The sequence below is a fragment of the Triplophysa dalaica genome, chromosome 12, assembly GCF_015846415.1.
Source record: "Triplophysa dalaica isolate WHDGS20190420 chromosome 12, ASM1584641v1, whole genome shotgun sequence".
NCBI lineage: Eukaryota > Metazoa > Chordata > Actinopteri > Cypriniformes > Nemacheilidae > Triplophysa > Triplophysa dalaica.
This window is the reverse complement of record NC_079553.1, coordinates 7,618,167-7,634,183: the sequence shown is the minus strand read 5'-3', so window position 1 is coordinate 7,634,183 and position 16,017 is coordinate 7,618,167. Positions and strand designations below refer to the sequence as shown.

Sequence of the window (16,017 nt, the reverse complement as noted above, 5' to 3'; positions counted from 1 at the left end):
TAGGACACGTGGCTTTAAGCACGAAGTAAAAATATGGAGCACTTTCTGTTCCATTTTAAGATAGCCAGACACCATTTATATTTCGCTATCTATGGACATTTCGGTGGTACCGTATGGGACCTACATGCAGGAGTTCTTCTCGTCACCACTAGATGGTGTAAGCAGTGAGTGTGCGCGGTCGCATATAATGATGGGTCTGCTCAACACAACTGTTGCTGATAAACACACAACCATGCTTCGTTCACGCAGTGCGTTTCAACTCAAATCAGATCTTAAATCATTACACTTAAACATTTTAGACTCTATGTTACCTGCATGGTGTATTATAGATGGTTATCTCCAAACTGTATTATTTGCATCTGAACTCGGTGTACATATGTTTATTGTGCATATTTTTGTGTACGTTGATATATTTTGTGTATATATTACGTTCGTTATTTGTTAAGTCTGTCAGTAATTCTACACAGTCTGGAGCATACACTCCAGACGTTCACTTCACTGATGGTGATGACGTGACAATAAATGTCATTTTAATTAGAATGCACATTATTCACAGTCCCTAGACCATCAGATTGAATATATTAAATAATTGAATTAGGTAAATATGAATATTGAATAGGTAAAATATCAATCTTGTCACAGAAATCGAATTACAGTAAGTAGAGAAAGTGCTAGAAAACCTCACATTCATATACCATAGAAGATTCTGAGCAAAATCAAAATAACATACCTTAATTTTATATTCTTTACTGTCAAGTGTTTTGTGATGAATTAGGCCTCTGATGTGTACTTTAATACTGTGGATTGCTTGAGATGTTTGACATGGAATGATTGGTTTAATTGGTTGTTGATTTGCTGTGATTGGGTCTGTTGCTCTCCAGGGTTCTGCAAGAGTGAGTTTTTATACGTGACTCGCTAAACTCAAGTGTCCTTTTATGTACAGGTATAATTTTCCCTATGCCGTATAGCTGAGTTTTAGTACGCACTTCCCCCCCGACATTTCACGAAAATACTGTTTTTTATGCCATTTAAAATAATAATTGTAACACCACCCGTTTAATATAACAGTTAAAACAGATTGAAAAATGACCAAAGGCATGATGTAAAAAGATAACTGTGGCCATTTGGATTCCACAGGATTTTAGTCTTTTGATTTTCCAGCAAGGAAAAGCAAGAATTTATAGTGAATTTAACTTATTTACGTTTCTAAAGTGGTAGACATATTGCAAATTGACAAGAATAGACATGTGATGCGTCTGATAAATGCACCACACCTGACATTTAATAACTTCTATAGCTGCAGTTTGATAGACGAGAGGCACATACAAAAAATACATTCTCTACATTTTGTAAGACAATGAAGTTAACTAGATCCTCACCGCTTCTGACTGATAAGTTAACAGTTTGATGATGTCTTGCCATGACGCACTGGCCCTTCTGCCTAGTCCATGCGCGCGGGAGAGCACACAGTCCACATACCGCTCCCAAAAGACCTGTGCCAGCTCCATAAACATCTCTTGATGCTTAGGTTGATGAGACTCGCGCAGGTATGTCATGAAGTTCCAGAACCCACTAACGGTATCTGCAACGCGTAATCTACGCGCTTGTATTACCGCTAGTGACGATGCGTCCCAGCATTCACGATTTATCTCGCCCAGAGTACCTGGAGCCTTGCCACCAATCTCTGCATTCAACGTTTCAAGATCTGGAGGTAAAGCGTGCGTTGATGGGATGGAAAGCATTAGAAGACACAGTGTCAAAAGGTGCCACCACTGGCCATCAAAGAATCCAATTAGTCGTCCCATCGAAGTCCAGGAATCAATAGTCAATCTTCTAAGAGTTGGGAACAGTTGCAAATTAAACCATTCAACAGTTCTCGTTTAGGTTTGCATATGTTTTCAATATGTCATGCAAAAAACATTAACATTTTGAGAATGAATCAGAAAGTGTCATCAGTCCAAATAATGTACTTACAATACTGTGTTTGAGATTTCTATCATGTAGCTGTCCTTAAGACCTCTGTTACTTTTCATATCGCTAAAGCGTATTATTGGCTTCCAGCAAATCTTTTACGACTTCAGGGGACTTTTAAGTGTTACGCGCCCACGTTTCAAGCGTCATTCAATTGGCTTTAGCGCTCACTCACACTACAACCACCTGAGATGAAGCACACGATTAAATAACGATTTGAGGAACAAGTACCTACAGCTCATGATTACTATACTATTACTCATATTTTGCCGGCTGGACTTTCACAAAGTAAAGATATTATTACATGATGCTTTGTTTTATAGTGAAGGCCTGTTTCTCCTAACATGTAACGTTTAGTTATGTGTCATATGCTGGAAAAGACTTTGTTGGTTATTATATTGATATTTCGTATATACCGTTGTTACGTGACTAATGAAAACCACAGATAAAATAAGATTATTTAGATATAATACAGAAGGATTTTGTCAAATTACCGGTGACAACATATTATCACGTTTATTACACGGCTACTTGCCAAACGAGAAAAAAAACAGGACATGAAATGTGAATTTGAAATATTTGATTGGCTTATTTTTAACTAATGCAGACCTTCCGCGAGGAAAATACCTTTACTTTCAGTTTTAAGGTAAAAAACGACGTTCAAATGTCACGAACAGGCAATTTGGTTTAATAATCTGTAAATATAATGTTATATATGTTATTAAAAGACATATTTTATTTAATTTGTCAAAAAAACCTGTCAAAATGATTTGCTGAATCTGGGTTTACCGTGTGTTATTATTAGTTTTGAGCGGTTGTTATCTAGGTATAAAGAACCTGCAAATGTCCCGACTGGCCAATCAGAATCAGGCATTCCAACAAGCCTTGTTATAATATAATATACGTTAAAATTTCACGTTTGGATTTTTTTCTCATGAAAAAACACTTGAAAAAGACTTGGGAATGTTGGAAAATTAGAGATATTCTAACAAAAGAAATGTAAGCGTTTTCTCACACTCCGTTGTAACGAACAGGCTTTTAAACCAATCACAACACACATTGTCATGTTTCCGGAAGCACAGACACGTGGCTCGTCCTTCACTTAGCGATGCAGAATCGGTAACGTTGTAACTTACATAAAGGTATACTTGTTGCCACTATTAAGCGTTATAGAATCGAGCAGTTGTTTCGGCATGGTTTGGACAAGCAGAATTTGTTTTCGGAAGGTTAGTTACAGTGGCGAATTTATCGAATGCTATTCGCCATGACATTTTCTAGCTTTACAGCATGTAAACACTATAAACTCCCTGGTGTATGTATTAATGTTACAAAGTATATGTCTACACTTCGAATGCTTAGCATATTTAAATGCAGATTCAGGAGAACTTTAGAAATTCGCAGACCCCCAACTCAATGCTAAAGTATTGACCTGTTTTTTTATTTTAGGTCGGTTTAGAGGGTAAATCTTATTTCCGAAAATTAATTCGAAATTATTATTTTAAACGGTCCGTATATTCATTTATCAGTACACTCGTTGTAGTGTCAACAGTTTGCAGTTGCTAGAACTAAACATTGCAGCTTGAGTACCTATGTATCAATGAACGGTCATGGCAATGCTATTTCCTGTCGGCTTTCTTTCAGTATGGCAACTTTGTGGACAACATACGGTTGTATGTGAGGGGGGGATGTGGGGGAATGGGATTGCCCCGGTTAGGTGGACAAGGTGGAAACGGTGGAGATGTGTGGGTGATGGCCAAAAATGGAGTCACCCTGAAGCAAATCAAGGACAAGCACCCTGACAAACGTTTTACTGCAGCTGTTGGTTCTAACAGCAGGTGGGCCTCTCTTGTTTACACACAAATATTTTTTAATCTTCCTTTTGCTGAGTTCCGCAATTTGTGGAATTGGAAATGATCATATTCCTTTATTTTTGTAATACATTATAATATATTTCCAGCTAGTATCTTTGCAAACCGTGGGAACAGTGTTCTTATGCCTGACAGGAGCAGGGACCTGGTGGTTACATGCAGTGACAAGATAACAGTCCTTGTAAATAGAGATAAAACATCTATACAATATTTTTAAACGTATTTAACTTGTATCTTATTTAAGCCTTACGTTTAGATTTGTCTGAGGACACCAACTTGAGTTTTGTTATTGATCATTTTCCTTTTGTATGTGGGTGGCTCTGATACACCTCACAGAGCTCTCTCTTTTTTCTTTTCTTCTATTGATGGGTTTTATGTATGAAATCTGAAGCAATGTGTTTTACTGTCTTTCTGACAAAAGCATCCATGCAAACGATGTGATGCACTAGAAGAACTAACCTTTTCAATAGTTGTCATCAAATAGCTTATGAAATAAATCTACATATATCATGTTAATTTAGATGTGAAAAATCCTCAATTTCTCACCTTTGTTACACTTCAGACTTTTTTATTTATTTATATTTAGGTATGATTGTATATTCCTGTGACTATCTTTAAAAAAAAATTGTTTAGTAGCTTTAATATGATTGGTCTAACATGATTTTGTGGCGAGTGTTCTGTGGTGAGATTTTGTTAATAGAATTTGTGTTTTTTTGTCAGTATTCATGCTTTGAGAGGGTCTAAAGGAGAAGATGCTCTGATCTTTTCACAAACGGGAATCTGTGTAACAACAGATGACGGAAGGATTATTGGTAATTCCATAAACAGTACTGTCTAGTTTATCCGAAAAGTTGCATTATCAATTTTTTTACACTTGACGATTTGACGCCTTTTTCTCTGTGAAAATGGTGTCATTTAAGGACTGTTTTATCTTCAGGAGAGCTGAATAATGAAGGAGACAGGCTTTTGGTGGCTAGAGGTGGTCATGGTGGCTCTCTTCACTCTGGGTTCTTGCCCAGTAAAGGTCAGACCAGGCAGATTCGACTGGACCTCAAACTCATTGCAGATGTTGGACTTGTAGGGTGAGAGAAACGTATGAAGATGTGATCAAACTACTACTTCTGTATTATAGATTTAATATGAAAGATTTGTATTATTTTGTAAGGTTTCCTAATGCGGGTAAATCCTCCTTACTGACTGCCTTATCTCATGCCAAACCCAAGATTGCCAGCTACCCCTGTGAGTACATCAGTTACAAAACAACAAAACACAACGAACATAGTTGAGGATGACTGTTTGTTAAAGAAATCTGAACGCTTTCAAAGTTATGCCTTTCTCATTTTGGTCTGCAGTTACAACCTTACGACCTGAAATTGGAAAAATCACGTATGACGACCACAGGCAGGTAAGGTGACAACCTCTTCAGTGGAGGTCTATGTGCAGAATAGTAGAACATGGGTTCGATCCCAGGGGATTGCACATAGTCAGTAACAAAATGTATAACACAATGCAATGTAACGCGCTTTGGGAGAAAGTGCTCCTTCACCATTATTAATATTCTGGTGTGCTTCCTTACACACTAGGAAAGTCTATGAATGGAATAAAAATTTGAACGTGCAAGGGTTGACAAATAAACTTACATGTGTCCTATGATGTGACATAGTAAACATTTAAAAAATTTTTTTACTTACAATGAAGATAAATCTTTTATGCCGTTTAATATTGTAAATATAAATATTAATAAAATAAAATCATCTGTTATGAACAGTTTTTTTATTTTTGCTGTCACACCATAGGACAGGTGTGCGGTTTCGTTGTAAGCTGCCCGCAAACAGATTTTCTATGAGAATGCGATTACATGCGAGTAAGTGTCAACATGTTTCTCTTGAGGTTTCAGTTGCAGACTTACCAGGACTCATTGAAGGTGCCCATGTAAACAAAGGCATGGGACACAAGTTTCTCAAACATGTGGAGAGAACCAAGCAGATCATGTTTGTGGTACGACTGTGGTCATTCTATTATTTGGTGAACATAAATATTCAGCGTAAGTGGTCTGTTGTAATGGTGCAAACTGACCCAGTTCTGTTTTATGTTTTAGGTCGATATCTGTGGGTTTCAGCTAGCTAGTACCACTCCCGTCAGGTCTGCTTTTGAAACCGTGTTACTTCTCACGAAGGTAAAACCTTCATCATTCATCTGCTCTATATACAGAATGATTCAGACTGCATGGAATTGCAGTTTTTGATATTTCAATTTATAACTAAAATAAAAGCATTTCATTTCAACTCAAAAAGTGGACGCTTTATAATCAACACCACTCTTCTCAATACAATGCTCTTGCATTTAGATTGTGATACATAAAGTTTTCTCTTATACACAGGAGCTGGAGTTGTATAAGGAAGAATTATTATCCAAGCCATCCATATTGGTAATAAATAAGATGGACCTCCCTGAGGCTGAAGACAAGCTCAGAGAACTGCAAGAACAGCTGGAAAACCAGCAAGGTAGTCATTATTCAAACATGTGCTTTTGGCTTCTTACGTGTATTGTCAAGCCGGTTAGTCATATTTTTCAAACAACATTAACATATAGTCATTTGTATTTGGTGGTATCCATTTTTTGCAATAAGCAATAACTTGTTTTATGAAATTGCATTTAACTTTAAAGAATTCTTGATGACTGTGTGACTGATGTGACAGTCTTCATGGCTCATTTTAAGTTACCTTTTGCTCTTCTTAGAATCAGGACGTCACCTTCCTGATGACGTGAAACCAAGAAGCCCAGTGCATTTTACAAACATTGTCCCAGTATCTGCTTCAACTGGCTTTGGACTGTCAGTGCTTAAATCCTTCATCCGCCAATCACTTGAGGAACAGGATGTCATACAAACTGAGAGCCAACGCAGTGAGAGATTACTCAAGTTGAGAAGGCAGATTTCTTCTCCATCTTTACCCAGCTGGGGAAACCCTCATTTGGTCTGAGATCCAACATATAGGAGTTTAAACTTGAATATAGAATCTTTAGAAGTACTGCTATGAACATTTGTATATTAAATGTGCAGTTACAGTGTGCGGGTATGAATCCCACAGCTAATAGAAATAACATCAATTCAGCAGAAAGGAATAAAGCTAGTTTCCTTTAAAATATCTGAATGATGCATATCTTGTTGCTCAACAGAAACAATATTATTTTATAATAAAGCTCTCAGCATCTCTGTGGTTGAGATTATCTGCGACTGATTATTGACAGTGTATTACACACACACATCTACAGTATATTGATATTTTCAATATTTATGTTATTTTATATTCACGTCCAAAAATTAGGAGGCCGTTATTCTGATTTTAAATTGTACTGTATTTACATGTGTTAAGATTAAATTCGATAAACTACTAACAATATTTCTCCCAAATTTCAAATAATTTTTTTTTTCTATTTGCTTTTATTTACAGAAAATGAAATCTGGATGAACAGGCCAAAATAACAGAAAACATGCTTAAATATTTTTATATTTATAATTATATATTTATATTATATATATAATATATTTTTTCAGACCTCAAATACTGCAAAGAAAACAAGTCCGTATTCACTTTAAAGCAATATTTGTTTTAAGTAAAAGTTTCCTTGTTATAATCGAGATTTGGTATCACAGATTTCATGTGTTTTATCATTCTGTCAGACTGACAGTGTCAATCTTTCACATTGCTCCTGAGGTTTGATTTTATTGAAATACAACACACACTGGACTGGGATTACCACAAAACATCTAAATACTGATTTGAAATGAAAAGTGGGAATGGTCTCTTAATTTTGTTCAGCGGCTGTATATATACAGACATGCATAAATACGTTTGTTTATATATGTATATAAATTATAAACAAGAAAATGTTGTTCAGAAAGTCAATGTCTACAGTGTTTTAAACCCCATGATTATGTAGCAATACCACAAGTTACCACTAAATGTCACTAAAATGTAATGTAAAATGTGATCACATATGCTACCAGTGAAAAATGTTAAAAGCAAAAAGCTGTGCAGCAAGTCAACATTAATTTTTTAATAAACTTTTTGTTACATATAGTACAGTGTAAAATGTGAGGAAAATATATGATCATCATATCATCTCTTTGCATCCTGGTTGTTTTGCATTGACATGACACATTTTAAAATGGACGGATTACTGCAATGATTTTACATGCTAAAAAGTCTTGATATTGAATATTGTTTATAGATATTGAAGCATGCATAATTGAACATGTTAAAAATTAAGCTATAAAACCTTTAAAGAGTTTATAATAGTAATAGTTATAATAGTAGTAATAATAGTTTTATAACATATTTTTAATGTGTTGTCCTTAATTGAACACATCTCTGTGTTATTTCTAGGACAACACGTTTTGTGTTAAAAATCATAGGTTACACTTTATATTAAGGTACACAAATTGACTTTATTAACATGCATTCACTAACTACTTATTTATCAACATGCAAATTGGTTGTATACAAGTATAAAGATATTAAAGCCTTATTCTGCATTACCTTATTCTACATCCCTTAATTCTACCCAAAACCTAAACCTACAAAGACCTGATATAAATTAGGAGTTTATTGAGACAAAAATATAGTAGTTAATAGTTGATTAATATTGATAATTGGTCCCTATTCTAAAGTGTGACCAAATCTCATAATGTATTAGATAGGATGAAATAAACAATGTGTTAAGAAGGATCTTCCAGATACTACAACCCCACACAGAGGTAAATAGTGGAAGAGAAAATGTATAAATATATGAGAGGACAAACTTGCGCTGAATTTTTATTCTTGTGAAGTCATAAGGCTGTGAGAGCAGGTTCTTCTTATGATTAATTCAGCAGAAAAAGCCACAAACCCACCAAGAGGATCAGAAAGGACCGAGTTAGACCTCTAGATAAAAACAAACACAAACACATTTATCAGATTTAGTATAATGGACTTAGTGCTACATTTCTATCAAATACTACACTCTAAAAATTAATGTTTTAACATTAACACATTGTTTGAGATAAACCTTTTTTAACATGTCATGTGTTTTTTAAAACACATTTTGTCTTGACATTTAACACAAGTTCTGTTCAAAGTAACAGAAACTTTTTAAATAGAATCACATGTGTTTAAATGAACACATCCATTATGTCTTATTTTTAACACATTTGTTAAAATTTGTGCTGTTTAAACATTGCTTTTCATTGAAAATTGTTTAAAGTGATATTTACCTGGAAGCACTTTCATTACGAAAAGCATTACTCTTTACTCTCACATTTGGGCAAGATACAGAATTATTCTGAAGCAGCCCTGAAGTGTCTAAGATAAAGTATTTTGGATCAGCAAACAATACAAAGTCTGACATAAATGTCTTCATTGAAGTTACAGTACGTGACAAAACCTACCTTGCATGCTGAAGAGAAATATGATCTCCTCACCATTGATAAACTCTCTTTTAGTGAGCTCATTTTTGTACATGAAATATTGATATCCATATCCATCTGTAACAAACACTGTCTCGTTGCCAATTTTGATTTGAGTTCCATTGTGTCGAGGATTATCCCACAAAAACCTTTTACCTGTTACAATAAAATGTGTCTTGTAAAGTATTATAAAAGCTAGATAAATGTGATCACGTTATATTGAACTGAGATGCTGAATAATACTGGATTTCTACCATCTGGATGAGTAATAAAAATTAACCATAAAGTCAAAACGTATAAAAAATGAATTTCATAATATGCCTGAAATATTTCTCACCAGTAAACTTTGCTGGGTCTGTGGTGAGGCTTCTCTCAAAGGACATGCGTTTCTGCATATGTGGATTCTGATCAAGCACCTGGAAGGTCACTTGTCTCCATGCACAAGGCCACTGCAATTGGTCATCAAACTCACCAGATACCAAACGAACATACAATGAAAAGTAAGTCTCATAATTCCAAATATTAACCTGATAGCGATAACCTTCACTAGAATAATACAGTGGACTTGCTGTATTATTCTTAAGCTCCCTAAAGTTCCTTATCTGCCATATTTGGGGGCACTCAGTCTGTGAAATATTGATATCATCCAATGAGAAGCCTCCACTGGAGTTTCCAGCTCCTTTACGTGCTTCAAATAGAAGTCGGAAGGTTTTATCTGCATTTAGTGACACGTGGTGCAACCGCCAGTAATTACCAGGTGATCCTGAAGAAATGTGAAACAATGAAACCCTAAGCAAGATTTCATGAACTTCATTCGCAAAAAGACAAAGAAATTTGTTTTGTCAAAAGATCCTTTAAAAGACAGAAGTGTTATAAAACCTGTGATGCTATCCATAAGTCTGAATCGTCCTCTGCTGTCTGCTTCATTCTGGTGTTCTCTTATCCAGATGTTGAGCTTGTCATTCTCATTGCCGCTGTGATAGTAATAAAACTGAAGACACTGAACTTTGCAGTCTCTTGTTGGGGTCATTGCTTTGGTCTCGAGTCTAGCGGAGTCGCCCTCATTTTTGCCCTCTTCACTGAAGTGCATAAAGAAAGAGCTCCCTGCAGATATTAAAAGACAAAAATGATCGGTAGAGTTGACATGTGAGGCAAAAATAAATATTTTTATGGTCATATGAAGAGTTTGGTTCCAAAATGAGATAACTCCGTTTTTAAAACATTACAAAAATCTGTTTATTTTGTGCATTCCAATGAATTTCAACCAAACTGCAGTTGGTTTGTTTTGGTTTAACCCCAAATAACAAAAAAATACAGCTAACTAAAACCAAACCATAAAACACAATTAAAACATGATAACATAATCAAAAACATATTTTTTGAAAAACAAGTTCTCATTTTGGAATCAAACTCTTCATATCTTCATAAATACAAGAGTTTCCTCTTAAATTTCAATCTTGCCCAAAATTGCCTGTCTTGTCAATATCAAAATATTGACAAAATAAAAACCACAGTCTCACCACTTGTCTTTTTGTGCAAGTATGTGTGGTCAGTCACATTGACGGCTCTCACTGAACTGACTCTCTGCCATCCGTGTTCAGTAGAAGAACAGAAACTCATCTGACACAGAGATTCATCATCAAAACTACAGCTCTGAAGGAAAGTGGTGGACAAATCTATAACACACACAGAAAAATTTGACTTATTTTATGCAATATTTTGGAACACATTCATATTTTTTTTATGCAGCACTGTCACGTGGCAGTTATGTTAAATATCAGACGAATACCAAAAAAACGACATTTACAGAATAACACACGGATTCATTGTATTACAAAGTTTTCACATTAGAAGAACTACAATAAAGTAAAAATACTCACTGCATTTATAGAGTCTGTTGAGCTCAATAGCGTCATATTCACTCATGTCTAGGTTCTGACCAATCATATCTTGAAACTCAGGACGCTTAGTAATAATTGTGGATCCATTACCATTGCTGTAGGAATCTTTACCATAATGCATGAGAGACATGTAGTCATATGGGGTGCCCTGGACACTACTCAAATTCTGACTGACTTTATCGAATTTGCTCTCATCCCCTGAAAAAAGACTAGTGCAGTTATTAATCTGGTTGTCAATAAGGAATACATTATATTATTTGAATGGCTGAAAAAGTATGTGGCAACCTGCTTTGATGTTTTGATGTTTAATTGTGACATAATCATCTCTGTCATATCTTGTATGCTCATGATAAAATCCCAGTGCATGGAGAAATAGATGCTCAACACTTGCTATAGTTCCACAGCCGTCTCCAATGGAAAGATTTTGACTCTGGGGAACCTTCCGCCCAATATATGATGAACATCTGCAAAATCAATCAGAAGCAATAGATGTAGGCATAAATTTTGTAAAGTGTAGTGTAAAATAGGCGTAAAGTATCTCTGATCTGTCTGTTAGTTTTCAACTTTCATGTTTCAGTGTTGGGGCCATCCTGAAAGAAAGTAAAGAATTTAAGAATTCATGGGCAGCTACTGCAAAGACATCTCTCTTGCGCTTCTGTGTTACTCTAGGGACGACCAAATTCATGAGGTCCAGAGACCTCAGAGACCTTGATGGGACATGCAGTTATATAAGGTCAGAATGGTAAATTGGGGCCATAGACCATTTAAGGATTTATAAACAAATACTAAAAAATGAGTAAATGTATCTATACTGTACCCTTTAGAAGTCACCACCGAAATATAATAAGTTTCTGTTGTCCTGGGTTTAAAGTCTATGCATGATTTCAGTCTGAACTGCTCAAAAGCCCTCAGTATAATTCCTTTATATTTCACACCTACAAATCAGTCAAAATCATTTAAGGCCACAAATCAGATATGTTTAAATACATAAAGATACTTTAAAGTAAGCCATTATTTTCTTACTCAGATCAGCACTCAGGACGTAGGGGACAGGCATTTCCCACAGGTATTGATTTCCCAGAATTGAACTTCTTTCCCTTGGCTTTGAAGCAGATGGTTTGTATTAGGAAGGGATCTATCTTAAGATAATTAATATCTGAATTTTCTTGAGTTTGTATATGTGATGTCTTAAACTACAACTCACCACCATGATGTCTCCTTCTTTTAGATGTAAACCTAATGACAAAATGTGTTCAAGTTGTATAATGAATATTAGCTTAAAGTGCATACTCTCACCTTTATTTAAGTGTCTATACAACCCCATTAGCTGAAGGTTTTAGGAATTACAGTTCTTTGATATTTAGCTCCCCTCTTTTTCAAGAGACCAAAAGTAATGGGATAGTTGAATCAAAAGCTGTTTTTAGGACAGGTATGGGCTTTTCGTTATAAAGTGAACTCACATCATGCAATTCAGGGAGATCTCAAAGCAAATTATATAAATCATAGTTTTACCAGAAAGATACCAGGAAATATGGACCTCACATACAGTACATGAATACAGTACTGTGCAAAAGTCTTATGTACATTAGTATTTTTACCCCCCAAAAAGTGTATTTAAGTCAGTTATTTCTATCGTGTTGTAGTGTATCTCTAGTAAATATAAATTTACTTTTTTAAATGTTCTAAAAAATCCAGTGGGACTTTTGTATGCACAAGGAGTGTGATCCACGCAGAGATCTGGTCTCACCATCATTAAATACTCTACTCTTAAAAATAAAGGTGCTTAAAAGTTTTTTCACTGCTATGCCATAGAATAACCATTCTTAGTTGCACAAAGAACCATTCAGTCGAAGGTTCTTTAAAGAACCATCTCTTTCTTACCTTTTTATAATCTGAAGAACCGTCTTTCGCCACAAAGAACTTAAACAGAAGGTTCTTTGGATGTTAAAGTTTCTTTACGGAACCATTTAGATGAAAAAGGTTCTTCTATAGCAGTGTTTCTCAAACTTTTCAGATCAAGTACTACCTTTTATAAAATGTGTTGTTCCAAGTAGCCTACCGCCTAATGACCGCAATAGAAAATCACATGGATAAACACTCAAATTAATAGTATAGCCGCGAGTCTTTATCTTTACACCTCATCCTCCAATCCTAATGTATTATTAATAATACAAACACTTTTTTATCATACAACTATTTAAAAATTTCACATAGGCTGAGATGTATTCCGTATTTATCAATCATGTATTAAACATTTAAAACTGTATTTAAAACACAAAATGTAAAAGTAATCACAGCCTACCACCAGGTCCATTCAAGTAGGCTACCGTAGTACGCGTAACACAGTTTGAGAAGCACTGTTTTATAGCATCGTGAAGCATCTTTATTTTTAAAAAAAGTATTATTACATGAAGAAAGAAAAAAAACGAGACAAACTAAATTCAGAAGAACTGTATCAAATTCAGCAGAAGCTAATTGAAAAATAAAATCGATTGAGGATCGATGAGGATTTTTTGATAGCATCCCTTCCTTTCACAGTACTTCAGCTTTGCAGGTAGATGTCTGTCTCAATTTTTTTTCTACTTTTTAACGAAACTCTTGGTTATACTTTTACTCATATTTTAATATATTTACATTTTTGGCATTTGGCAGACGCTTTTATCCAAAGCGACTTACAATTTATCCTATACATTTTACATAGGTATTTGTAAATATATAATGATTCAATAATGTGTGAGCGAGTTATTGACATAATATAGTGATTTTACCTTTGTTTATTTCAGAAATATCCTTCTGTTCCTCATCAATGTCTTTTAGGAAGTATGAAGAATAAGGTTGAGTCACAAACACAACACACAACAAACAAATATCACACGAGTGAAATTAGGTTTCTTCCCCTTTTCAAGATTGCTGCTAGCTACTTATCGATGTTTTAGTAGGCCCGAAAGATTTACAATTCTTGTTTCTTTGAAAAATATAATTGTGGGATTATATCAGCAAATAAAACTTGTTTTGAAATGAGACCTTATATACTTTGTTGTACTCACCAGTTACATTTAGTGAGGGCTGAGGATGAGAAAACAATATTTTAAACATCAATACTGAAAAAATATGTTTGTGTCTGCAAACACTTAAACCAGTATTTTGCATCACAATCCAAATCTGACATTAATCTGAGACTGCAAAAAAATCGAAATATTGAGAAAATTGCCTTTGAAGTTGTTTATCAGGGGCACTTTGTTAGGCTACTTCACACAAATAAATTAGAAAGTTTACGAAAATATCTTCATGGAACATGATCTTTACTTTATATCCTAATGATTTATGGCATAAAAGAAAAATGGATAATTGTGACCCATACAATGTATTTTTGTCTTTTACAAAAAAAATATTCAGGTGCTACTTAAGAATTAAGTGTGATCCAGGGTCACATATTATAACCAAACAAAGACCGAAAGTTATCTTTGGGCCAGGCACGTGTGGGCTGATAAAACCTATATGTCTATATAACACATAGTACTGTCCGACTTACCACTGGTGATGCAGAGCAAAAACCCACTGTCAGCAGAAGAAAAGCCCACAAATTCATCTTTGCTGTAAATCATATTGATCACATTTACTGTTGATGATTTTACCAAATAATTGTAACCTAATAATTTTTATTACTATCTGATATACATTTAAAATTCAGTCACTTGCCTTGTTAAATATGTGAAAAAGAGGCCTGCAATCATCCCGCTTAAAAGGTAACAATACAATGAATTCCCGCTGGTCAAGTTATTTTTATAGTGAAGTCCTGTTCATCATCTCAGTAATTATGACATATGCAAATATCTCTACCTATATTTATAGACCACACCTTGTGATGAGACTGTCTTTTATATATTAATTTTATAATGTAATTATGCAATACAATATTATTAAACATAAATAGCTGTTTTAATTCAAACTGTGTGACTGTGAAAACCAGGCTATAACGTTTCAAAATCTAATTATGAGATAATGAGTTTCAAAGTTTGATTTCAATCATATTTGAAGAGTGCAGATGCAAACCCCTCTAAAAGCACCTCCGTCAAAAATGAGATCATGATGTTGAGTGAATGTTATTCAAAAAATGTACTCTGCTCGGTCTGAAATATCTTCTATTGACAATTGCTGAAAGTAAATGTAGGAGCCCTAGGAAAATGCTAATTTAAACGAAAAATAGTCTGTTGGATTTAGAGGTTTTTGCATCTGAACTTTTACTTTACACTATGTAGGTAAGGATTTTTATAGTAAATCACAGACAAATGGGTTACAGCTCAGTTGAATGTACTATACACATTTCTTTCTGTATAACACATTCTTTCTTTTCGAGTAAAATGCACTCTTTTTTAAAATAAACATTGTACATCAGTTGCTAATAAATTGTTGCATCACAAAAATTGTAAAGATCATGAGTGATATCTGTTTTCTTGCTATAAAACTAGTAATCAATATATCTTTGTGTGACTCAGGTGCTGTTGACAAATAGGTCAGTTGACAAAATATTACACAATAAGAAGCAGATGCCTGTAAATATTGTTGCTGTCTAAAATGCAAATGAGATGAGTAATGGATAAACATGTGTTGTCTCTGTTCTGATTAGCAGAAGAAAGTATTATGGACATGGCTACAATATGTAAAAACAGAAAACAATTTATATATGATAGATGACTATACCACACATTTTTCTTTTACTGAAAGTACACTGTAAATCATACTTGAGATATCTGTCGTATTTACCCTTATCACATTCTCTTGAAGATCTAACACATTAACAGATTAAGAGTACTGCACATTCTTCATTTAA

General features: G+C 34.5%; 2 protein-coding genes across 3 annotated transcripts; one reads left to right on the top strand and one right to left on the bottom strand.

Moving 5' to 3' along the window:
• The first annotated feature begins 2,196 nt into the window (after positions 1-2,196).
• gtpbp10 (GTP-binding protein 10 (putative)) lies at positions 2,197-7,067 on the top strand. Of its 2 annotated transcripts, none has more exons than XM_056762643.1 (10): positions 2,197-2,259; positions 3,613-3,806; positions 4,560-4,651; positions 4,777-4,921; positions 5,005-5,078; positions 5,192-5,244; positions 5,730-5,837; positions 5,938-6,015; positions 6,220-6,343; positions 6,579-7,067. In XM_056762643.1, exons 1-10 carry the CDS (start codon positions 2,212-2,214, stop codon positions 6,818-6,820), a joined length of 1,158 nt encoding a protein of 385 aa, XP_056618621.1. In that variant the 5' UTR covers positions 2,197-2,211; the 3' UTR covers positions 6,821-7,067. The 2 variants fall into 2 exon arrangements, with proteins under 2 accessions (XP_056618621.1, XP_056618622.1); XM_056762644.1 differs by lacking the exon at positions 2,197-2,259 and adding an exon at positions 3,049-3,197.
• Positions 7,068-8,342: 1,275 nt separating this feature from the next.
• Positions 8,343-14,764, bottom strand: LOC130433104 (meprin A subunit beta-like). The gene is made up of 14 exons (XM_056762802.1): positions 14,719-14,764; positions 14,234-14,252; positions 13,955-13,996; positions 12,391-12,422; positions 12,210-12,288; positions 12,004-12,121; positions 11,472-11,650; positions 11,166-11,384; positions 10,806-10,961; positions 10,165-10,389; positions 9,623-10,048; positions 9,268-9,441; positions 9,094-9,181; positions 8,343-8,764 (listed from the first exon to the last, which is right to left on the bottom strand). The coding sequence occupies exons 4-14, from the start codon at positions 12,394-12,396 to the stop codon at positions 8,704-8,706; spliced, it is 1,731 nt and encodes a 576-aa protein (XP_056618780.1). The 5' UTR covers positions 12,397-12,422; positions 13,955-13,996; positions 14,234-14,252; positions 14,719-14,764; the 3' UTR covers positions 8,343-8,703.
• Positions 14,765-16,017: the final 1,253 nt, after the last annotated feature.